The sequence below is a fragment of the Hemitrygon akajei genome, chromosome 6 (genome assembly GCF_048418815.1).
Source record: "Hemitrygon akajei chromosome 6, sHemAka1.3, whole genome shotgun sequence".
NCBI lineage: Eukaryota > Metazoa > Chordata > Chondrichthyes > Myliobatiformes > Dasyatidae > Hemitrygon > Hemitrygon akajei.
The window spans coordinates 61,924,438-61,950,943 of record NC_133129.1 but is presented as its reverse complement, the minus strand read 5'-3'; the positions used below and the strand labels follow the sequence as shown (position 1 = coordinate 61,950,943).

Below are 26,506 nucleotides of genomic sequence, written 5' to 3'. Positions count from 1 at the left end.
TGGGAATGCATGAGAGGGTGGAATTGGACAAAACCTGGGCTCCAGAGACTGGGAGACTTTACAGAGATCAGGTTAGCCACAAGGAGAAATGAAGGATGAGCGTTTCATTAGTAAATATCAAGACAAAATGTTTTCCTTTGAATCACAGAACAGCACAGCACATAAACAGACCCTTCAGCCCACACTGTTTGTGTCAACCATGATGCCAAATTTAACTAAAAGTATCTACCCACACATGCTCCATATCTCTCCATTCACTTCATGTCCAGGTGCATGTCCACAACCACCCCTGACACTGCATTCCAGGCACTTACTACACTCTATAAAAGAAAAAACTTAACCTGCATTTCTCCTTTAAACTTTCCACCTCTCACCTTAAAGACATGTCCTTCAGTATTTCACATTTCCACCCTGGAGAAAATACTCTTACCTACATAGGTGTCTTATAGATTTATGTATATGTATCAGGTCTCCCCTTGACATTCCAGTTGAAACGTTTCAAGGTAGTCCAACCTTTGCTTTATAGCTTATACCTTTTAATCCAGGCAGGATCCTGATGAACATTTTCAACACACTGTGCTTAGCCATTACATCCTTCATGTAATAGAGTGACCAGAAATGTGAGCAAACATTCAAAAATATCTATAAGCAGTGATTAAAACTATAATGTGTTTGCAATGATCCTTTTTAAGTCGTTAGACAGCTTTAATTATAAGTCAGCAACAAACTGCACCAAGAGGAACTATGGGCTGGATTCTGCCTGATCCTATTTGTTACCTGCCCTTGGCCTTCTCACTAATCCCACTGACATACTCTCTGGTGGGGCACCTACAGCATGAAGCAGGCCCTGAGGCATTTTCATTATTCTGAAATAATCTTTCATAATCTGAAGAAATTATTTTAAATTAGACCCAGCTTAATCCAAATGTCTCTTAAATGCCACCATACTGTCTACTTCCACCATCACCCCAACACTGAATTCCAGGCACGACATGTGGTGCTGTGTGTATGGGGTTTCCTCTAAAGGGACGAGTTTGCCCAGGTACTCTAGTCTGAATAAATGCTGTTTAACCACAGTAAATTGCTACAAGTGTGTAGGTGAATCAAAGAATCTGGAGGAAATTGAGAGGCAAGTGGAGAGAATAAATGTGCGGGCGTAGATGTGTGTTTGCTAGTGTGGACTCTGTCTGTGTGACAACAGCAGACTGTGCAGAAAAGACTAATGTCAGACGCTCCACTGTGCAACTTGTATATCAGGTATCATAAACTAGTTCAACATTGGAGACTGAGACCTTATGTAACAGAATGATATGTTATTTCAGAAACTAGTGCAGCCATGTATGCAGTGCAGTTACTGCAGCAAATCACAGATTGGGTAATAATTCCACAAGATCAGCACCATTCAGAACGTGGTGATTAGCACCATTCTGAACATCCACACTTCCTTTCCCATTGTCACAAGATGTTGTTGGGTTGGGAGTTCCATCATTTTGAATTAATGAGGATCAAGGAATAACAATATACTTCTGGATCAGCATGTTGTGCACTTTGGAGTGGAACCTGCAGGTGGTGATGTTCTCTTGAACTTACTGCCTTTGCTCTCCTTGGCATTGGAGCTCTTCAGACTAGGAAATGGTGTCAGAGTAAGTATAGAGTACTTTGTAAATGTGTTATTCTGTATCCACTGTGCTTAGCTGGTGGAAAGAGTGAACGTTTAGAGGAAAGATGAGATCCTAATCAAGCAGGTTGCTTTGCCCCAGATATACAGGCCACCTCCAAGTAACTAATGGGTTTCTGTTTTAAGTTGATTTCCCTGCAGGTCAGAAAATACACAAAAATCACTCTGTGGCAGGGGTTCCCAATCTTTTTATGCCATAGATCCTTACCATTAACCAAGGGATCCGTGGACCAGTTTGGGAGGATAATTATACCCCCAGTATTGTAATGAATGGCATTAAAGGCACATACTGTAAGATTGGTAGGAAAGAACTATCACTGAAAGAGAAAAAGATCTGATTCTTTTAGGAATTAACATATGCATGTATTTTGGACTTTTGAACTTAATAATATTATGGAACTCACTCATATATAGTGGCGTCCATAAATTGGGTGCTCTTAACACTGGGATGGCCTGTAGTTGAAATTGTTATTAAGGATAAAGGAGAGTATCCTGCCATACACCTGATTTGTGCATTGTGAATGGTAGAAAGAAAAGTTGTTGGGTCAGTCGTCACAGCATAGCTGGTATCCAACCTGCTCCTGACATATTAAAAAGGAGGCTGCTTTGGCCAATCAAGCCCATGCTGGCTCAGTGAGTAACCCCATTCCTCCACTAATTTTTCAATGATTCTTTCTCCCCCACATTCTCATGAATTGCTCTCAGATTCTACCACTCAGGTACACACTGAACCTCCCAATTTGCATGACTGTTGAACATGTGGAGAAACAGGACCACCCAGGGGAAGGCCATGCAGTCACAGGGAAAATGTACAAATCCACACAGACTGCACCCAAGGTCACGTTTGCCACTGGGTCACAAGATTTGTGAGGCAGCCGCACCCAAAGTGTTCATGTCTCTGGTCCATTTGGGTTTCTGCTTAATGATAACCCCAGATATATGGATGGAAGATGAATTGATAATGGACTTCAATTGAATGTTAGGGGAAAAGGTTAGGCCATCTCTAGTTGAAGGTGATCATTGTTATATACTTGTGTGCATAATTACCACACATCAGACTAAGTATGAACATTGCCTAGATTTTCACCATAGGTACTTCCACAGAATAACAGAATATTAAGGTTGGGAGTTTTTTTGCCATAACAGACAGTTTTAAAGTACTGATTATCTCTAGTTTTCAATGTCCTGCGTTTTTTTCCCCCCAAACTAGGTTTATTTTTCCACTGCACTTACAAACATTTCTTCCATCAGGAAAGTATGGAGTGGCAACCCCTGTACTCTGGCATGAACTTCAGTCAGGATGACATTGACATGAACCAACTGAGATACGTACACGAAGGAGTGATCGGGACAAAGCATGAAGACGCCTTTCACTTCCATCTCTCAGATGGCGATAACAAGTCAGAAGGCCACAGTTTCCACATCATCATCCGGAACATCGAAAAGGGTACAAAAGTAAAAATAACCTTAGAGAAAATCTGAGATTATTTAAAAATTAATACACATATTTGCAATTGTTCTGTACTTTATTCTATAGATATGCTAGTGTACTGTGAAACTATTGAGTTGACTGCAGTTATTGCCATTTACACTTAGAAAAAAGACATCATTTCAATGTCTCTGGCTAATCCTTAACTATGTAACCTTAAGGTCCTTCTACTTTCAATCATGTTAGAGTTTTGTAATGGCCTGTGTTTGCTCAATATGTGATGTTTTTTCATGAGTATGTGAAATCCATTGATTGATTTTAATTTGCTTTAAGTATTCATCAATCCTGATGAGTAAAATATTTTTTTCCTACTTCTTTTCACACAGATAAATCCCATTGTGACATAAACAGCACTTAACCAAGATAATTAACTGTGCATAGATTCCAGGAATAAAATAAGTGGCAAGATTAGTTCCAACAATTTACAGCATAGGACCATCTGGCCTGTTATATCCCCCTGCTTCTCCCAGACCTTCTGTTCCCTCCAGCAAGTTCTATTTCTCTCCCTGTACTGTACACCTTGACCTGGTGCAATGGCTGAACTGCACCCATTTGCTGACAGCTGAAATGCTTCCTTGTTTGAACCCAGAATCCTTTCTCCTTCCTATTCCTTTCCTGGATGACACATCCATCTTCTTAAGAAAAAAACTGACCTTGTTCCTTGCTCTGTATGCCTTCTTAACCACGCAGGGTGTAACATTACCTCTCGGCTCTTAAACTCAATCCCACAGTTGATGAAGGCCAATGCTCTGTATGCCTTCTTAACCACATAGTCAACCTGCACAGCTGCTTTGAGTGTCCTATGGACTCGGACCCCAAGATCCCTCTGATCCTCCACACTGCCAAGAGTCTTACCATTAATACTATATTCTACCATCATATTTGACCTATCAAAATAAACCACCTCACACTTATCTGGGTTGAACTCCATCTACCACTTCTGATCCCAGTTTTGCATCCTATCCATGTCCCGCTGTAACCTCTGACAGCCCTCCACACTACACAGAACACCTCTAACCTTTGTGTCATCAGCAAACTTACGAACCCATCCCTCCACTTCCTCATCCAGGTTGTTTATAAAAAATCACGAAGAGTAAGGGTCCCAGAACAGATCCCTGAAGCACACCACTGGTTACCAATCTCCATGAAGAATATTACCCGTCTACAACCATGCTTTGCCTTCTGTGGCAAGCCAGTTCTGGATGCACAAAGCAAGGTCCCCTTAGATCCCATGCCTCCTTACTTTCTCAATAAGCCTTGCATGGGGTAACTTATCAAATGCCTTGCTGAATTCCATATACACTATACCTACTGCTCTACCTTCATCAATATATTTAGTCACATCCTCAAAAAGTTCAATCAGGCTCGTAAGGCATGACCTGCCTTTGACAAAGTCATGCTGACTATTCCTAATCGTATCATGCCTCTCCAAATGTTCATAAATCCTGCCTCTCAAGATCTTTTCCATCAACTAACCAACCAGTGAAGTAAGACTCACTGGTCTATAATTTCCTGAGCTATCTCTACTCCCTTTCTTTAATAAGGGAACAACATTTGCAACCCTCCAATCCTCTGGAACCTCCCCCGTCCCCATTGATGATGCAAAGATCATCACCAGAGGCTCAGCAACCTCCTCCCTTGCCTCCCACAGTAGCCTGGGGTATATCTCGTCCAGTCCCAGAGACTTACCCAATTTGCTGCTTTCCAAAAGCTCCAGCATATCATCTTTCTTAATGTCTATATGCTCAAGCTTTTCAATTTGCTGTAAGTCATCCCTACAGTCGTCAAGATCCTTTTCTGTAATGAATATGGAAGCAAAGTGTTCATTAAGTACCTCAGCTATCCCCTTCGGTTCCATACACACTTTACCACTGTCACACTTGATTGGTCCTATTCTCTTAGGTCATATCACCTTACTCTTCAACATGTACACTAAAGTGCCGTTGAACGACATGCCTTTAACAGTTTCAGTTGCAGACTTGTCCCTTTGCAATTCATTAATGCCAGGAATCTGGGGGATGCCTGGAGGCCAATCGCAGAGAGAAGAGGGCAAGACCAAGTCCTGGGTTATGAGAGCAGACTTAATATTTATTATGAGGAATATGGGGGTTGATATTACAGGAAAGGGTGGAGAGATCTATTTGGGTTAGGTTCTCAGAAGCGGGCTGATATCTACCCCAGGAGACCCTCTTCAAATTTTCTACCCATGACGGACATGCTTATTCCTGGAGTGGCCAATGAAAGGCACTCATTGGAATAATGACACATAATTATATGCTCAGATACATTGCTGTAAGATCCATGCCCAACCTATTCAGAATATCAAACTGAAAGGATGAACCTCACCTGGTTAAATAACTGTAATAGTACAATTTTATCTTGGAATGAGCAGAGGTGAGTTCTGCTCGAGAAAAATAATGTCTGCCCTCTGCTTGGTACTGGGGAAAAATACCGCTCTACAAAATTTTGGGCTGTTGCTTCATGATATAACAATCTTCCTCTCATGCCATATATGACAAACAAATCCATTTGCAACTTCTCACTAGCTCTAATAAAACATTTATAACATGTCACAATTTGTCATACAATTTTAATGGATTTGTTAAGCAGCTGAAATTACTTTCAATGGTGTTTAAATGAATGATGGAACAAATAACTTAATGACTGTTCCAATAATGTAAGAGGAAGAATCTGATACAAAAAATATTGTATTTATTAAAATACTATTGAAAACAATTTCATCCTCTAAACTATGGATTTTATAAAGGTATATTATATTAAACACTCCTTTCTGTGCTAATTTAAATAGAGTTGCTAATTATATATCGTGCACAATGGGCTATTTAGTTTTTTTAAATGTCCTTTGTCTCAAGAAAGTATTTATTTTACTTTGTTTTTCTAGGTGAAATCACGGTTTTAATAAAACCACTCACTATCGTCAAGGGGGACAGAGGTACCTTGACTACAACTGTTCTTCTTGCTTCCGATGGTACAAACAAACCTGAAGAGCTGCTTTATATCATTACAGTCCCACCAGATTATGGACAAGTAGAATACGTCAACTACCCTGGAGTGGTAATAACCAGCTTTAGTCAGATGGATGTAGCAGCTCAGACTGTTTGTTACATTCATAGAAGCAAGGTGATGGCTACTAGAGACTCACTGAGGTGAGAATGCATGCATAAATATATTACAGTGTTCTCAGCAGATCATATAGCAAATTTTATATTTCACGTAATGTTTAGTAGGTTAGTTACTCTTTGAGAGCAAGGGCACATTGGCTGACTCTTAATTGCAGGTGTTGATGTGTTCATCAACCAAGAAAATGTGTAAATGATTCTGAATTATTATATTTGTAATTCCCAAATAAATATTTACAGTCAGGTTTCTACCTAGAAGGAATTATCCTTCTATTACAGTGAGTGAATGGATCATTGGCTGGCTACAGCAGAGGTCGCACTCCCCAGTCTGTGTGTGGATTTATAATCCCTATGTATACAAGGTTTACAGGACTAAATGGTTAAGGCTAATTAATATTCCATAGGTTACATGCAGGAAAAGGATTGTAGTGGAAGAAGTGGTACTGATACTAGGCCAAAGAGGAAATGTACAGATTCACAGAGTTAAATGACTCAAATGTGAAGTCATGCACTTTGGTGAGAGAAATCTAAAGGCAAACTTCTCTGCATGGAGAAAATTTGCAGATGAGCAAATGTCAGAGGGATCTAAGTGCATAGATTGCAACAAGTCAACAGGCAGACACAGCAAGGCATTAGCAAGACAATTGCACATTGGCCTTTATTGCAAGAGCTTTGGAGTTTAGAAATGGACAAGTATTTTTAGAGTCATACATGAGGTTGCTGAGGCTGCAACTGGAGTACTGGACAGCTTCAGTCCAATTACCTAAGTACAGTTATACTGGCATTAGGGGTAGTCCTGAAGAGATTCACCATGCTAATTCCCGAGATGAGTGGGTTCTCCCATCACCAGCTGAAGAAAATAAATCTGTATCATGTGGAGTTCAGTAGAATGAGTGGCCATCACACTGAAACATGATAAAAGATCCCAGCCACTATAGAAATGTATGGAACAGTGATATCTACTGTTGATCCCCAAGTAAACCTGATTGATAAATTATACGTACAAAATGCTGGAAGTTTGAGGTAATAGGACTAGATGTTTCAATCCCTCTGATAAGCAGATCCTAACTGAGGTCATAGCATAAAAATCTTGAGACAGACAGACATGCTTTATTGATCCCGAGGGAAATTGGGTTTTGTTATAGCTGCACCAACCAAGAATATAGCAATATAAACCCATAAATAATAAGTTAATTATGCCAAGTGGAAATAAGTCCAGGACCAACCCATTGGCTCAGGGTGTCTGACACTCCAAGGGAGGAGTTGTAAAGTTTGGTGGCCACAGGCAGGAATGACTTCCTATGACGCTCAGTGTTACATCTCGGTAGAATGAGTCTCTGGCTGAATGTATTCCTGTGCCTAACCAGTACATTATGGAGTGGATGGGAGTCATTGTCCAAGATGGCATCCAACTTGGACAGCATCCTCTTTTCAGACACCGCCGTCAGAGAGTCTAGTTCCACCCCCCACAACATCACTGGCCTTACGAATGAGGTGGGCCTTGGTGGATGGCAGATGCTTCCCAGGGGTCATCAGGTGGGCACTTCGTAGATGCTTTGTCAGTTTAAGCCTCCTGCATCTCCAGAGGGCTCAACAGTGTGACCCAGTGTTCCAGGTGCACCCCCCTTCACATCTGGCCACCCAAGGGCCATTTTAGGGGCCAGCTGCCATCTCTCCTCTTTGTCCTTAACCAGTGACTGCCACCGAGAGTTCTTTTATAGACTTACAGCTCCCAATCCCTTCAGCAACCTGACCGTGGAAGTAGCCACAAACCCTCAGCAGCCAACCTCTACTGGAAGTACCTGCACCTTCTATCCACACTGCCTAGCATCTGTGGCCAGCTCTGCATATATGCCTCGCAGACTGCATCTTCCCAGGGCACTGTCAGCCTTCAGACTGCTGGACCACAATCCCAAATCTGGTCTGAGGGTGGTACTGGCTATCTCCAGGGGAAATATTAACACTTCGTCAAGATCGACAGCCATGTTCCCAGTCATGAGCAGGTTCCAGTATGCTTGACACCAACCGTGTCACTGAGGGTGGCACTGTCTGTCCTTGCCGGACAAAGGAGATGGTGGTTTGTCCAGTCATATGGGGCTTAGAGTTGTTCAGGTTTTGCTTCTCCACAATGGATGCCAAGCATCTGAGGACCTGGTTGTGTTTCCATGTGTATTTTCCTTCAGTGAGGCTTACTTAGCAAGATGAGGGGATGTGCTTGAGATTTGCTGTTCTTCTACAGAGTGGACAAGCAGGGTCTTCACTGAGCCACTGGTTCAGATTTTTGCTCTTATAAGGAAGATAATCTTTCTTCCTTCCTTTTCCCATAAGTCTTTCCAGCTGAATTTTCTTTTCTCAATGTTTTCCCACCTTTTCCACTGTCCCTGTTTTGCCTGAGACACTGCTCTTGTCCGATTTATTGGAGGTGACTTAAAGGACATACTAGTCAGACAGGTGTAATAAGAGTAGAGCAGTGGGCTAAGCATGCATCTGTGAGGTGTGCCAATGTCGATTGTCAGTGAGGAGGTAATGTTATTTCCAAACCACACAGTCTGTGGTCACCCAATGAGGAAGTCAAGGATCCAATCACAGAAGGAGGTTTAGAGGCCCAGGTTTAGGAGTTTGTTGATTGGAATTGAGGGCTTCATTGTATTGAATATTGAGCTGTAGTCAATAAACAGCAGCCCAGCATAGGTTTTGCTGTTGTCCAGGTGATCCAAAGCCAAGTGGAAACCCAGTAAGATTGCAAGCTCTGTAGAGCTATTGTGGTGACAGGCAAATTGCAGAGGGGCCAGGTGCTTGCTGAGGCAGGAGTTGATTCTAACTATGACCAACCACTCAAAGCACTTCATCACAATAATGTGAGTACCACTTGGCAATAGTCTTTGGGGTCATTTCACCCTGCTCTTCTTGGGCACTGGTATGATAGTTGCCCTTTTGAAGCAGGTGGTAACCTCTGATTGCAGCAGTGAGAGATTGATCATTTCCTTGAACTCTCCTGTCAGTTGGTTGGTATAGGTCCTCAGAGCTCCACCAGGGACACCACCAGAGCCTGATGCCGTGTGAGGGTTCACCCTCTTGAAAGATGCTCTGACATCGGCCTCTGAAATAGAGATCACAGGGTCACCAGATGTTGCAGAGATTTGTGCAGTTGTGGTTTATTCTCCTTTTCAGTGTGTGCATAAAAGGCATTGAGCTCATCTGGGAGTGAAGCATCACAGCCATTCATGATGTTAGGTTTTGCTTTGTAGGAAGTATTGACCTGAAAACCCTGCCAGAGTTGACCTGAATCCAATTCCATCTCTAACAACAATCAGAATTGTTTTATCATCCTTAATATAGCCGCCCATACGTAGGTCATACCTGGACTTACTTGTATATTTCTGGATCACCAGTCTTGAATGCCACAATTCTAGCCCTCAGCAGACTATAAATCTCCTGGTTCATCCATGGCTTCTGATTTTGATATGTCCATTATGTTTTCAAAGGCACACATTTATCCATATGGGTCTTGATGAAGTCAGTGACAACTGTGGCATATTCATTCAGACTCAAAGATGGAACCCTGAATGTTGTCCTCTGCACAAACTCAAAGCAGTCCCATAAGTGTTCCTCTGCCTCCCTTGACCATATCTTCCTCATCCTCACCACTGATGCTGCCGTCTTTAGTCTCTGGCTTTATGTTGGGAGCAGAGGTACAGCCAAATGGTTGGACTTTCCAAAGTGTAAGCATGGGATGGCTTAAGTGCTCTTGTTGGTGGTATAACAGCGGTCAAATGTGTTTGCTCCTCTGGTTGCTTGGGTGATATGTTGGTGGTAGTTATTCAGAGACCTCTTCATGCTGGCTTGCTGAAATCTCCTGCAATGATAGGGGAGATGTCAGGGTGCACAGTTTCTTACATGCTAATTACGTTTTCAGTTCCTCCAGCACCTGTCAGATGTTGGTCTGAGGTGGAATGGTGGTGGAAAACATCCTCAGCAGATGAAATGGATGACATTTGGGGGCTAGGTGTTCCAGGTCAGGTGAGCAGGACTAAGACAAGACCACTACCTTTGTGCACCACAACGAATTAATCATAAATCATACTCTGCCTCCTGTGCTTTTAAAAGATTCAACTGCCCTGTCCTTGCAGAGCTTTGTGAAGGCATCGAGTTGCAGCACTGCATACAAAATGGTAGGGGATAGCCATGTTTCTGTGAAGCAACATACACAGCTGTCCTTGATGTCCTTCTGATGCAGCCACCTTGCTCTGAGGTTTTCAGCTTTCATTTCCAAAGACCGTACATTTACCGGCAGGATAGTCAGGAGTGGGTGTTTAAAACCTTCATGGTTCAATTGTATTTGCAGATTGGGGCACCGTCCCCACTTCTGTTTCCATAGAGGAGAACTCCCCATGTGACCAGAATCTGCCATCCGAGATTCATTGATTTTGAATATTGATAGATTTTTTTTAAACCTCTTAAGACGATACTGCTACTGAAGTACCCAAGGTTGTGACTGTGGATTTCAAATGTACTAGTCCTAATTAGAAATGTTTGATGATTCCCATCAGAGCTGCGTGCAAACAGTCGCCTCTTAATGGTGCCATCTTAACCTACTGTATATGAGCGCAAAGTGAAGTACCAGTATACTTTGCTTTTTGGTAATGTGATACACCATTAACCATTTGCTTTATAAGTGAGATTCATGAAAGACTTGTTTCATTTACCATGATCCATTCATAATGACTAAAACTTTGGAAGTTTTGCTAGTATGAGCAAAAATGTTAGGCCATATGACACATTTATATCTGAGCTCGTACTATAGATCAACTAGGACAAGAATCCGTGATAAAGGTGTGTATTATTTTATTATTTCATTTCTATAGACGGTGAAATCAAGAAAACTTGCTGAAGGCTCTGACTCTCTTTGCTAGATTCATTGTCAGCAATGGGCTGTCCACCAGAAATGGTACTCTAGAGATCATCATTCAAAATACTGATCGTATGTTGCCCAGACTATCCAAAAACAAAGGGATTCGACTGGCTGAAGGCTCCATGATGACCATTTCACCAGATGTATTGCAATTATCCGACCCTGATACCCCTCCACAGAATCTTACATACATCATTACACAGCTCCCTCAGTATGGACAACTGTATTGCAATGGGGCAGCTCTTCACCAACATAACTTCACACAGTTGGATGTCGACAACATGGATCTAGCTTACAAACATGGTGGAGAAGATTCGCAAATTGACAGATTTATGTTTACTGCCACTGATCGAAGCAATTATGGTTTTCTGATTGATGAGAAATTGCAGAACGAACCAGTTATATTCATGATTGAGGTAAGTAGATGAGGATTATCTGATTTATATTCTTAGGCCTGATCAGAAGTATAGTTTGATATGCAGTTTTAATAATCAGGGAAAGGAGATATGAATCTCACACTACATTATTGCAGATTACAATATTCTGTTCAAACCTCCTAATGTTCAGTATAATTTCTGAAGCAACAAACAATTCCTAAATGGACATTGAATCTTTGGACACTACCTCACTTTTTTTTTAAATATAGAGTGTTTCTGCTTTCACACTTTTTAAAATCTATTCAATATACATAATTGATTTACTTGTTTATTTATTATTATTTCATTTATTATTATTGTTTTTTCTCTCTGCTAGATTATGTATTGCATGAACTCTACTGCTAAGTTAACAAATTTCACATCATGTGCTGGTGATAATAAACCTGATTCTGATCATCTGGAGAAACTCAATCATCTGTACAGCAGCATCTGTCCAGTGAAAGGAATTGTTAATGTTTTGGGTTGAAAGGCTGCATCGGAAACATTGGCAATTACTTTTGCACCTTAGATGCTGCTCTGCCTGCTAAGTTCTTCCAGCAAATTGTTTGTTGCTCCAGATTCCAGTCTTCTGATTCTCTGCTTGATTTCTGGCGTCTTAGAAATTGGAAAAATTATTCCAGTTTGGTTTAGAACTTGAAGATGATCAGATAATTTGAGTTAATGTTGTGGGTTATGGGTTATGACTATTTCCCTTGGCATAGATGTCATGACAAGTCATCAAAGACCTGGACCAATTATTTGGAGGTAAACTAAATGATATCAGCTAATAAATTTCAATTCACGTAATTAAGTGATTTCAGACTAAAACTAGAAATAGTGACCGGAAACTACCAGATTACTCTAATACACTGATTTTCATAAATCTACCCAGAATGCATGTTATTTCAGATCCAGGGCAATGTCTTTGGCTATTCATGGTATGTTGAAATGGCTGAGCAAGTCATTCAGTTGTCTTAAATCACTGTGCTAAATTATGATTAGAATAAAGCCGTATCTTGCCAATGGATTTGGATAAAGCAATACTCATCCATGTTGAAAAGTACTTGGAAATTCACAGGGAATAGCAATGGCACAGTTGTATCCAACATGAGATGTCAAGATCCAGCTTCAAGAGTGTCTCCGTAGCAACATTGCATGTTGAACTAGGAATGATGGAGCTGTCAGACTGGGTCCTCTGGACTGGTGAACAATTCAGCTAAAGGGGAAAATATACAAGACTTTGTTCTTGTGAATCCATTTGCTGTATTTGCTTCTCACCATGGCAGCCCTGACAGGAGTGAACACTGTCTGGTTCCATCATCTTCGTACAGGGGAACAGTTCGATGATTGTGTAGCAGGGCCATCATGTTAAGTAAATTCAGAACAGATCTGGCAGCACCACAATGAACATCAGTGATGCACCACCCACAGCCATGTTTATTTTGTCATAAACTGTGACTTGATGGTCTGCCATAAACCCTTTCTACTGTTTCCTTCAAGCCAGAAGATCATCCCCTGCGGAATGACCGGTATAGAAACACATACCTTTCCTCCCTGGAATCTGCCTATGCTTCTTGCTGGCTTTGTAAAGCAACTAACATTATCAAAGACCATTCCCACTCCAGTCACTCCCTCTTCGTCCCCCTTCCACCAGGCAGAAGATACAAAAGTTTGAAAGCACACACCACCATGCTCAGGGATGGATCTATCTCCCAATCTGATAAGAATCTTTTGCAGACCCCTTGATGGACTCTCGACCTCACAATGTACGTCATCATGGTCTTTACAGTTTATTGTCTGCTTGTATTACACTTTGTCTGTAACGCTGTACTCTGCATTCTGTAATTGCTTTTCCCTTCCACAACTTCAACGTGTTTCTGTTTTGGAATCATCTGTATGGATGGTATGCAAAACAAAGCTTTTTACAGTATCTTAGTACATGTGACAACAATAAGCAAAGTCCAATTCCAATGTACCAGGAGGGCAGCAGGAATATCTAAACTTGTGATGCCATTTTGCTGAGGCTACAGCACAAGGGCACATCCTGGCCAAACAGAAAAAAACAAAGATGTACTGTGAAGGGCTACATAAACAACACATCAGCTCAAAACTCCGTAATCCTACAATATCTAGTCATAACTGTGATGAACAAATCAATAGTTAACAGGAAGAGAAGGTTCTAAGGGTATTTACATCCTCAACAGGTTGTCCTCAGCACAATGCCTTGGGCACAACCATCTTTGGCTACATGATAAATTCAGAAGTATTAATATTTGCTAATAGCTGTACAATGTTCATTTCTACTTAGAACTACTCAGAAAAAGAAGCAGCTGATGCTTACAAACAATTATTTCAATATTGCATTAACATTAACTAACAAAATATTTAAAAACTGAATTTTACTTTTGTACAGGTGGACCATGTGGACAAATATGCTCCCAAAATAGTTTACCTTCAGTGTCCTTCAAATGTTAAAGTGCTTAAAAATGGCCGGTATGGAATTTATATTTCCGTTCGAGATTTGAAAGCATCAGATATTGACAGCAAGGACGAGGAGCTTGTTTTTCATATTTTACGTGGCCCACACTTTGGTTACTTGGAAAACATCACAACTGGTACAGTAAGCAAATTATATGTCAGTTTTCATCCACATTATATTTTTAGTCATGGCTTTAACATTTACAATTACATCATTGTTTTTATCATATTGAATCAGTATATTGATTTGTATTTTTTCAACAATGACTGCTTGGTTTCTTTTTAATAACATTGTGTAATCGGTTTTGATGGCTAATGATGAGCTAGATGCTAAGTGTCATAACATAGTTTAACTGCTGTCACTCTTTCCTGTCAGGAAACAAGGTCCATGACAAGAAACAGCACATGTGCTTAGAATGCTGTGTGTTCAAAAGTGCTGTCTTTCAGATGACACATCTGTATGCTTTATGAACATTAAAGATCTTTCTGTAATATATAAAATGGAGACTGCAGTGCAGAAAGCTATTATACTGGGGTGCTTAATAGCTTGGAAAATGTACCATTATGTATTCTGCAACTAATGACTGGCTCCATCTCATTAATTTGCTATTCCAGAATAATTTGAACAAATAAACAACTTTCTGTCTCTGCTTTCTTTTTTAAAAAATTTTTGTTCAATGGCTTATATTTTAAACTTTGGAACTCTTTCCTTTCCATAAAATTTCTCCACTGTTCTGCAGTTAATTTTTATTTTTTTCTTTTCAGATGTGTAATTCAGGTAAAATTACATTGATCAATGATTGCTAGGTTCCCGGAAACGAGAATAGGTTGTGTAACCTTGAATTTCTGCTATCATTGTGGTTGTTAAATGTTTTTTTCAATTGACTGAGTAAAATTCGGGATTTTAACTGAATAAAGGTGAAAAAACTTTCAGGTGTCATTTATGTAGGAAATTTTAAGGGTGATAGTTCATTCACCATTGCCATTTACCTTCCTCTGTGATACAGGCTAACTGCCAGTCATAATTAAGCTTTATAAAATGCCATAATATATACCAGATGTTATAAACATTGCAGGCACAAAGTACCAATAGTGAATGTTAAATCAACTCTCAAAGACAGCAATCAAATGGATTGCTTTGTCCTGTTGAGTGTTTGGTTTCTTTAGTGTTATTGGATCTGCACTCATCCTGAAGTCCAGTGAGCATGCGATCGTGCTCCTGACTTAAACCTGATAAATAAAATCGGAATTTACTGACTAAGTTTGCACATTTAGCTACCAGGTTGATGTGCTGATTAGATCAAGATTATAGTCAATGATGTTTTGGATTGTAGATTACCCCAAGTGACATTGAAGTTAGGTGTAGAGTCCAAAGATGTTGATTTCATTTTTAATGAGAGAAAGGACAAGCAAGTTAAACATTTGCTAGTAGATTATCCTTCAGGTCTCATTTGATTCCAACCAATTCAGAAATGCTCTCAGCACCATATCTCAAAGAATGAAGGAAAATGAATATATTTGTACTTCTCAAAGGCCAATGAGTGAGCAGTTGCCCAAAACTACTGAATAATTTGTATGTAATAAGTGTAATTACTCCAATAGATGGCAATTTCTTATAGATTTACAGTATATTATTCATTCAGTTAAAACACAGTAATAACTGAACAATAGGTGTCTTGCTTCAATATTAAATTCTGTAAGCAACTTCTTTCTCACATTCCATTTACTTAACTCCCAGTCACTACTGACCCTTTAACCCATAAATGAATTCTCAAACAGCCCACTTGATCAGCTTTTTCATGTCATCTTCTCACAACTGTCATTGGGCAGGATGTGCAGAAACCTCACACCACTCTTTTCAAGAACAGCTGCTTCTCTTCAACCATTTGGTTCTTGAACCAACCTGTACAACAACTCTTTATCACGACTTCAGTATTGCAACGCGACTGTTTGAAAACTTTGCTCTACAATGGGCCAATCATGTAGCTCTAATTGTGTACTTTCTTGTAAGAATTGTGTATATTTTATGTTTATGTTTTACAATTTCTTCTGAATGCTGTGTATGTGATGCTATGTGCTTGTGATGTACGTACTTGCAAGCATAATTTTCATTGCACAAGTGACAATGCTTATTATCAATGTTCATGTACTTGTGCATACGACAATAAACATGAATTTGGATTTCACTTTGATTGGCTCCTCATCTACTGTGGAGAGATACTGTCCATCCACTCAGCACCATGAGTTTCCGTCACTTTGCCCCTGTCCCACCCCATTGAGAGTTTACTTACTTTCACAGCTGGGACGTGGCCAAGTTGTTAAGGCTTTGAGCTAGCGATCTGAAGGTCGTTAGTTCGAGCCTCAGCCGAGGCAGCATGTGTGTCCTTGAGCAAGGCACTTAACCACACACTGCTCCTGCACGTTTATAGCCCAGTGGCAGAGGTTGGTACAGTATAGACAAGACAAGGCATTTAGCTCTCTATATTTCACTCAGCATTCTTAACCCCACTATACCCACCTCTGTACATCTCACTGTAGTTTCTTGCACCCTTTCCTTCCCATTTCATTCTACCATTGCTTCTCTGAACTTATTCCTCTCCATAATCTCTTCACTTGATTTACTTTACTCAACACTTCCCATTATAGTTTCCCTTGCCACTGCTTTCCACATTGTGAGTTTATCTTCTTCTGCACTCCCTGCAGCTGAAATTTATTGAACTGCTGACTGCAGAAGGGATCTCACTCTAGGCAACTGGCATATGTCAATAAATGACCATTTCTGAGCCTGTAATTAATTTTAGTGAGCCTCACTGAAACTGCAGGATTCATAATTTTGCTATTGCTTCTTAAGGTAAAGCACTGACTTTGTTGATGTTCTCATGTATTTCATCTTTTTTCTGATTTATTACTTGTTAGGAGGATTCATTTCTGACAATTTCACACAGCAAGACCTGAACAGCAAGAACATCATTTACATCATCACACCCTCCTCAGAAGTAACATCAGACAGTCTGGAATTCCTTGTTTCAGATCCTACAGGAAATTCAGCTGCCCCTCAAATGTAAGATGCTTGTATAACATGTTGTGGCTCTACTTTAGACATGGCAAATCTCCTAGGGCACAGCCACAGTTTCAGAGGGATGTCCCCTTAAAACTGAGATGAGGAGAAATTTCTTTGTTCAGAGAGTAATGGATCTGTAGAATCCTTTGCCACAGAGGGCTGTGGAGGACAAGTTATTGGCTGTACTTATGGCAGAGATTGATAATTTCTGGTTGAAAAGAAGGTAAGGGCTAAAGGGAGAAAGCAATGGAATGTGGTTGTAAAACAAAACAGCCATAATTAAATGGTGAAACAGACTCGGTGGGCTGAGTGACGAATTCTACTCCTACGTCTTGTGATCCTACGGTCTTACCATTACTTATATGCTAACCCATCTATCCTTTTGGGTCAATTGTTGCTTGGGTCATTCCTTCTCAGGTCTCCACATTGCTCATTGACAAATAATTGAAGTGGAGAGGAATAGTATTTTTTTTAAGAAACTGATATATTTCAGAATAATGATTTTTTTTTTAACCAATACCTTTTACACAGTATAAATTCAGATTCAGATTCAGTTTATTGTCATTTAGAAACCACAAATGCAATGCAGTTAAAAAATGAGACGATGTTCCCCCAGAATGATATCACAAAAGCATATGACAAAACAGACTACACCAGAAAATCCACATAACGTTTGGCAATCCCCAATCCAGAGTCCGGAGAGGCTGCTACGTATTAATATCGTGCTACCGTCTTAGCGCGTTCCCCGGAAAGGAGCTCCAAATCCACCAGGCAAAAACAAGACCAAAAACTAAAGCTACAAGACCTGCACAAAACCACATAATTACAACATATATTTACAACAGTGCAAACAATAGCATAATTGATAAAAAAAAACAGACCATGGGCACAGTAAAAATAGTCCAAAGATGTTAAAGGACTATGTTCAAAAGAAATGCCTCCTTTAGCCAGTTAGAACACAGAATAGAGAACAGTATAGCTCAGGAACAGGGCCTTCAGCCCACAATACCTGCACCAAACATGATACACACAAAATGCTGAAGTAAGCCAAGCAGCATCTATGGAAAAGAGTAAACAGACAACATTTTGGCCCGAGACCCTTCATCAGGACTAGCCAATTTAGGTAGTTCTCTTCTGCCTGCACATGATCCATAACACCACCCCCGATGCACTTTGATCTGAGAAAAGATTTTTTAGCTCCACGTCAACAGTAGATGAGCATGTTGAGGTATTTAGCAGTCATCAAAGTACTTTGCTTTGTAAAACAAACTCTTTCTTAACCCACATGATACCAGTTATGGTGTGCAGACAACCAACCCAGTAAAATAAAACAAGAAATTAAAAATTATCTGTGGATGCCAGAAATCTGACAAAAAACTGAAAAAGCTGGAAAATATCAGAAAATCAGGCAGGATCTGTGGAAGAAGAAACAGTCAGCAGTTCAGTTTGAAGACCCATCGTTAGAACCTACTGAAATGCTACTAATGTAGATATTTCTGACTGTTCAATCTCTTCCTCCTTTCACATGAAGTATCAACCTAACCCAAATTCCAAAATGCTTGTTAACTTTCTTTGTCGCCCATAAATCCCTCCACAAATGAATGATATTGGAATGGTTCACTCAGGAACATGCCTTGTTATGAAAGGATTTTTGTTAGGATTCTTCTTTTCATTTTTAACTCCGTTCTGGTTTGTGCTGTAGGGCCAGCTTTCGATGAGCACCACCCACCTGGTTGAAATTAGATTATTCGCAGGAACCCATGAGCCTGCAATCTTGCAGTTCATTTTACAAATGTCTCCACAAGTATAATGTGGATTGACAGTGACCATCTCCTGTCAATGAGAAAGGGACAATGTGTGATCAGTTGGTCCTAGAGTCATAGAACACTACAGCACCGAGTGATACATGTGTAGAAGATACATCAATTTAGTGAACTCAAATCTGGTGTCTATATATATTAAACCATTAATGCATCAAGCATGACTTTAGGAGAAAATTCTTCACCCAAAGAATAGCTAGAATGTAGGAATCTTGGTCATTATATAGATGGGTTTTCAAGACTATTCACCAAGCTTCATTGTCATTGTTCGAAAGGTGAGTTTTTAAAAAGTTTTAATTCCCAGCTGCCTGGGTGAAACATGAACCATTTTAGCTACTAAACCACCATTCCTGGCAAATATCGAAATAATTGGAGCTTTTGTCTTCTGCTAATTTTATCAACCTCTGAGCATAAAAGGACCAATATTCTGTGCTAATTTAATCAGTCAGTGGATGTTTTGCTCGCTCTGTTCTAATCATTCTCACATTACCTTTTCTCGACTCTCCTTTCCACTTTTGTCAACCAAGTCCTGCTTTCCCACGTCTCAGCATTGTCTGTATGACCCAAAACACCCTCTTGGTCACCTTCTATTTGCCTCATTCCTTTTCCAGTCTATACATTCATTTAGAAGCAAATAATTAAAGTGATGAGAATTGTAGAATATTGTCTTAAAACTGACTTGCTATTCTGCATTGCTCACATTTGAGAATGTGTAATTTTTCACCATTGTATTTTAACCTGATTAATTCCCATTTTCACCCAGTTGTATTCAATACTGAGAACAAGATTTTTTAAATTTCTAAATAATTAAGTATATATTATTCTGATAATTAATATATATATATATACACATATGTTTCAGGCTTGAATTCAAATGGTCTCGTATAGAAATGCTTGTCTCAGAATACCAGGTGTGTGAGGATGCTGGTGTATTTTCTGTGAAGGTGTTGAGAACAGGATACTTGACAGAATCTTCGTTTGTTGGTATAAAGGTAATGCTTTCTCTGAACCTGTGCTCTCTCACTTTCAGGGACAGTGATAGTAATGCCTGTCTGAGCATAACCTGGAAATCCTCCAGATCTGAAATTGCCTCAGCAAACTATGCAAATTACTTTAGTTCTGGACATGTGGGAATAACCTTCACATCACTGTAAAGATAGAGTTCCAGTCTCCTGAGATGTATGTGCTCACTCAACCAGGAGTCTGGGCCTCAGACCTTTGATTACATGCATGATCAGCCGATTTATGAGTTTGTGATCTTAGGTTTCCCTTCCCCCATATGGTAATCAGCATTCTTTCTATGTAACCCTGCTCTTTGGGATTTGCCTTTCTCCTCTGTTGCTGAGGCTGAGTTTCTAGTTTCTTACTTCTTGCAAGTGGCGACCTTCTTTATCCCCGTTCTTGAGCTAGAAGTCCTTCTCTTCTACAACTGTGGCCATCTCTTATGAGCTTTGATCTCCGGGCACCCTCTTCCAGTGGCTTTTGCTTTCCCTCCAAACCCAAATTTCAAAACTCTTCCCTCCTGCAATCAGCTGCCTCCACATATACAAAACACAAAGTACACTGCAGATGCTGTGGTCAAATCAACACGTACATACAAGCTGGATGAACTCAGCTGGTCGGGCAGCATCCGTTGACTGCTCCTTTCAACGGATGCTGCCCGACCTGCTGAGTTCATCCAGCTTGTTTGTACATGTTGATTCCACATATACAAAACTCTGTGCACCCATTCTAATGTTTAAAAGTACATGTCGACAGGCACATGGATAAGAAAAGTGCAGATGTTTAGAAGGATCTGAGCCAAATGTTAACGCAGGAAAGCACTTTGGTTAGCATGGACAAATTGGGCTGAAGGGCCTTTATCCTGTTTTAAAACTCCGTAACTCCCTCTGGCAGCCTATCTCACCCAAAGACCCAGTCCTTCACTCCCAGTCCCATTCAAACGATGATTTCAATACCATGCCCAGTTTCGAGCTCCATTTTCATTAGTGTCCTTCTTTTCCTGCCAGTGACCCTGTTGCTTCACCCTTGACCTTCTCCTTCACGTGTTGATCTCCAGTTCTTTCCTTCCTCACATTTGTGGTCCGCAGACCTTTTTTTAAAGGTTGCTGCCTAGAGATAGACAAACCAATCAACTTTCAGGGTAGGATGTATTTTGCCACTAAATTCATATGGATCATTGCTTCTACACTGCCAACCCTTCTCCAGCCTTTCTGTCTAAGTAGCAAGAGTAGAATGGTGGATTCTACCTCAAATGTTTTCATATATATGTAGGTTATCTAGCTGATTTTGTGATGGATTTTCATAATTCTGTTTTCATCCATCTTGTGATCTTTATTCTCCATTATCATAGCTGCCAGGTGACTTCCATTACACTGTAGGCAGTCACTCCATTATCATTATTTTAGATGTAATTATTCTTTCTTACGGTTCTGTTAATGTTTCCAAAATTTCCCATTTTTCATCAGTCTATCTTCTGTTTAGGTTAATAGCATCACAGCTACTATTGGAAAGGATTTTACTCCCAATTCTGCCAACCTAATCCAATTGGATCCAGGTACATTGTAATTATTAAAGATAAAGTATATGTTTTCTATAATCAATGTGTTTTTATGCCTGGCTGTATTGAGAATGAAGTGTGTCAAGATGACAAGCAGTTGTTCAGAATGAGTCCAGATGAAGACTCTCAACAAGAGATTTTGCAAATGCTGGAAATCAAGGACAACACACACACAAAATGCTGGAGGAAGTCCTCAGCATCTTGTGCGTGTTGCCTCCACATATGTTGCCTGAACCATTATGTGCCACCAGCATTTTGTTCATGATTCATGATGTCTGTAGGAGGGAATGTGAGTGTACATCAGTATTGACTCGTGGTTTTTGTGCATGTTGGTGAGGAGGAAGGGTTTCACCAGACAGAGTTTTAAATGTTGCACTGAAAATTACATGATCTGTTGAGGCAAACAAATAACATTAAGTTGTAGTTTTTTAGGTTTGTAGATACAAATGACAGGTTATGCTGGAATCTAGAGTAACAAGCTATTTGCTAGAGGGACTCAATGAGTAAAGCAGAATCTGTGTGAGGGAAGGCAGTGATGATGTTTCGGGTTGAAATCCTGCATCGGGACTCAGAGTGGAGGGGAGGGAAGGGGAGTCCTGAGAAACCACTCTGAGGCAATTGTGGACTGAGGAGGGGTGTAAGATGACAAGTATAGAGTGCCAGGTAGCAGGAGTGAAGCTGAAAGACAGTGGTAGCTGAATGATAGATGGAAGCAGATAAATAAAGAGAGAGAAGAAAAACAAATGGTGTAAAGTTGGGGGAGAGGTTGAGTGAGAAGATAGGAGACAGCGGCTGGAGGAGAAAAGCAGGACCACAATGTGCTACCAAAGCTTTAATTTTAGGAAGTAAAGATGTGAGAATGGGATCTATCAAGGGAGAGGGGAAGGGCAGCTGGAATCAGATAGAGAGGCAATGAGCCTATATGTGAAGTGGATGGATAGAACCAAGAGAAGAGAGATAAAAATGGGTGAATAGAGGCTGGGGATGTGTGGGAATGTGGTTATACTGGGAAAACCAGAGGAGGATCAGAAGGAGAAGGGGAATGAAAATGAGTTTGATGTTGGGCAGGGGGTCTGTTCCCTAAAGCTCAATATTCATGTTATTGGGTGGTAGACTATCCAGGTAGACTATAAATTGTTGTTTCTCCAGTCTGCATTGGACTTCATCCTGGCATCAGAAAAGGCCCAGGATGGATCAGTCAGTGTGGGAATGGGGAGTGGAGCAGAAATGGCCTGCAGCTGCACCCACTCATAGAAAAAGACGCAAAAGGCCCTTCAGCCCATCTAGTCAATGTACAATCATTTAAACTACCTACTGCCATTGACTTGCACCGGGGCCATAGCCCTCCATAACCCTACTATCCATCTCTTAAACATTGAAATGGAGCTCGCATGCATCACTTGCACTGGCACCTCATTCCACGCACTCATGACCCTCCGAGTGAAGAAGTCTCCCCTCATGTTCCCCTTAAACTTTTCAGCTTTCACCATTAACCCATAACCTTTAGTTGTAGTCACACCCAACCTCAGTGGAGAAAGGCTGCTTGCATTTACCCTATCTGCACCCCTCATCATTTTGTATATCTCTATCAAATCTCCTCTCAATCTTCCACATTCCAAGGAAGAAAGTGCTAATCTATTCAATCTTTCCTTATAGCTCAAGTCCTCCAGATCCAGCAACATCCGTGTAAATTTTCTCTGTACTCTTTCAACCTTGTTTTCATCTTTCCTGTAGGTGGATGACCAAAGCTGCACGCAACACTCCAAATTAGGCCTCACCAATGTTTGATACAACGTCAACATAACATCCCATCTCCTGTAGTCAATACATTGATTTCAGAAAGCCAGTATGCCTAAAGGTGCCACTTTTAATGAATTATGGACCCATATTCCTAGAGTCATTTGTTCTAATGCACTTTCACTAGGATATTAGTCCGATTCCAGTTCTCCTTTGTACAGGTCCCAATTTCCCGGGAAGAAAGCCAAATGATACAAAATTCTTATGTCCTCCCTTCTACACCAATGCTTTGGCCAAGTGTTAAACTGTATGATCCTCCTATTTCTGATCTCACAAGCACATGGCATGGGTAGCATTCCTGAGATCACAACACCGGAGGTCCTGTCCTTTAACATGGAACTTAACTCCCTGAATTCACCTTGCAGGACCTCATCGCTCTTCCTACCTACGTCATTGATATGGACCATGATCTCTGGCTGCTCACCTTCCTACTTACGAATGTGAAGACTCAATCCTAGACGTCGTGTTCCCTGGCACCCAGGAGGAAACATACCATCCAAGATTCTCATTCTCGTCCACAGAACCACGTTTCTGCTCCCCTAACAAACGAATCTGTGATCAGCACAGCTGACCTCTTCTCCACCAACCCCCCCACTCCACCCTTCCCCTCTGAGTCACAAAGCTAGACTCAGTGACAAAGTCCTGATCTCTGTGACTTTTCTCTGCTAGGTCAACCTCCCCTCCAACCACTCCCTCCCAAACAGTATCAAAAGTGGTATACCTGTTGTTCAGAGGGATGGCCGCAGGAATACTCTACACCATCTGTTTGACCCCTTTCCCCATCCGGACTTTCACACCGTAGTAGATGTTACTTTTCTACAGCAACATTTCATCTAGATTCCTGAGGATGGGTCCATAACAGATCCTCTGAAATAGTGAACTGAGCAGTGTAAAGTTACTGACCATCTCCAGCTCTGATCCTCCGATGAGTACTGGCTCATGGACCCCTGGTTTCCCTCTCCTGAAATCTATAATCGATCCTTAACATTGACATTGAGTGAGAGGTTGTTGCTATTACACCACTCAGCGAAATTTTTAATCACCCTCCTGTAAGATTCATCCCACAGCAGGGGTGTTATCAGCTAACTTGAATATGGTGTTGGAGCTGTACTTCATTGCTGTTGTGCTCCTGTGATGATGGAAATTGTGGAGATGTTTTTGCCAATCTGAACTGACCGGGGTTTGTAAGAGAGAAAATCCAAGATCCAATTGCACAAGCAGCATTGAGGCCCAGGTCTTAAACAGGCAGTGTCTAAGGAATTTGTACAATTGTCCATCAGAAATGAAATTATGTTTTCTATATAATTGCATCATTGTAACATACACATAACTGTTTTGGATTTATTTTTGTAGGTGTATCAGTAAAGAGTTGGAATATATTAATTACCAATGACAGACTGGAGGAAAATGAGGAAACATTTGAAGTATTACTTACGTCTCCAGTGAATGCAGTGCTTGGTGCCAAGACAAGAGCATTAGTCAAAATTATCGATGCAGGTAAAAGGCTTGTAAAACACCAGTCACCTGATACACAATGTTCAGCTCACTTGTCATTTTCTGCATTGCTATATTCCTTCTGCTTGTCTCTTAGGTGGATGTAGTGTTGCAAACAGAGGCGGAGAAGGCAACGAGAATCCACCAATCCACGCGCTCAGTGGCAGGATGTCTCAAGGTTCCGCAATCTTACCAAATCCTAAAATTGGCCCTTTCCATGTGGAAGAAAATCCAGTCACTTACTCACATAAAGAACTGAAACAGCCTCAAAGAGATGTGTCACAGGAATTCCCTCTGAAAGCTGTTCCCAAAAAGAAACTCACAGTGATTAGACATGAAAGAAAGGTAGGATACTATGAATTCAATTGCATTGAAATAGTTGGGTTGGGCTTACAGATTCAATATTCATCACAAGGAATTGTGCCTCTCCCGTAAATACATTTTAAAAAGCTCATTAATTTAGCTTAATTTGGTGTAGGTACTTCATAGAAATGTGCAGTTCAGCTTGGTAAGGAACTGTGATTGATTAGCTCTGGGTTAACAGATCCTGATTGGACTAACAATGGTGTCCTATAATTGTATTTTGTAACCTTGTGAGGGAGAATTTAATTCATATTGTGTTGTATCTCCTGGGAAATTCAGATGAGATTTCTGTTTGAAGATAAAATTAAATTGGATTCTGGTCCCATGCTGAACACTTAATTACAATATAGGCACAGAAACCTTCACCATATGTAAAGAATAAACTTTAAAGTTAAAATTTCATTCACCTAAACTTCTGTCCATGATTTCTTCACCACCCGTGGCTTGTTATAATAATAATAATAATAATAATAATAATAATAATAATAATAATAATAATAACAACAATAATAAGTATTTTAATGATCCCAAGTGGAAAATTATTTCATGGAAGTTATAGGGGAAGTCATTGGTTAATAAGAATACAGTACATGTCCAGATTATTTCTGCAGACAGCAATACATTGGTAAGTGGATAATTTCAAATAAATGTAATTCTGTAAGGAGAAAAAAACCAATGCCTAGCATCAGAATAATGATTATTTAAATGTTCATACTTACGCATGAATTTAGGGAAAATTGCTGCAAGTGTCGGTGAGTGGCAGAGGAATCAAATGGGCACATGAGGGGGAAAATTGAGGGAAAATAGTTAAGTCAAGATAATACACCCCAGTCCTCATCGAGGGATCAGAAGTGGAAAGGGTGAGCAGTTTCAAGTTCCTGGGTATCAACATCTTTGAGGATCTCTCCTGGAACCAACAGATTGATGTAATTACACAATGACAGCTATATTTCATTAGGAGTTTGAGGAGAATAGATGTGACACCAAAGACGTGCAAATTTCAACAGATGTACTGTGGAGAACATTCTAACTGGTTGCAGCAATGTCTGATATGGAGGGGCCACTGCACAAGATCAGAAAAAGCTGCAGGAAGTTGTAAGCTCAGCCAGCTCCATGATTGGTACTAGTCTCCCCAACATCCAGGACACCCATTAAAAGATAATGCCACAAAAATGTAGCACCCATTATTAAGGAGCCTGCACATGCAACTTTTCAGATGCAGTTTCTTCCCCTCTTCCTTCAGATTTCTGAATGGACAATGGACCCATGAACATTTCCTCAGTATTTTTCCTCTATTT

General features: G+C 40.5%; 1 protein-coding gene across 5 annotated transcripts in view; it reads left to right on the top strand.

Moving 5' to 3' along the window:
* Positions 1-26,506, top strand: part of frem1a (Fras1 related extracellular matrix 1a) — a 184,607-nt gene that overhangs the window by 137,692 nt on the left and 20,409 nt on the right. For 2 of the 5 annotated variants that reach the window (XM_073048443.1, XM_073048442.1), the window contains 9 exons: positions 2,930-3,125; positions 6,070-6,334; positions 11,221-11,635; positions 14,049-14,250; positions 17,030-17,174; positions 19,857-19,986; positions 21,479-21,551; positions 24,705-24,848; positions 24,943-25,190. In XM_073048443.1, coding sequence (XP_072904544.1) covers positions 2,930-3,125; positions 6,070-6,334; positions 11,221-11,635; positions 14,049-14,250; positions 17,030-17,174; positions 19,857-19,986; positions 21,479-21,551; positions 24,705-24,848; positions 24,943-25,190 — 1,818 coding nt within the window. Of the gene's footprint in view, positions 1-2,929; positions 3,126-6,069; positions 6,335-10,223; positions 10,328-11,172; positions 11,636-14,048; positions 14,256-17,029; positions 17,175-19,856; positions 19,987-21,478; positions 21,552-24,704; positions 24,849-24,942; positions 25,191-26,506 lie in introns of those variants that run through there. The other 3 variants (XR_012099265.1, XM_073048445.1, XM_073048444.1) reach the window with 3 other exon arrangements.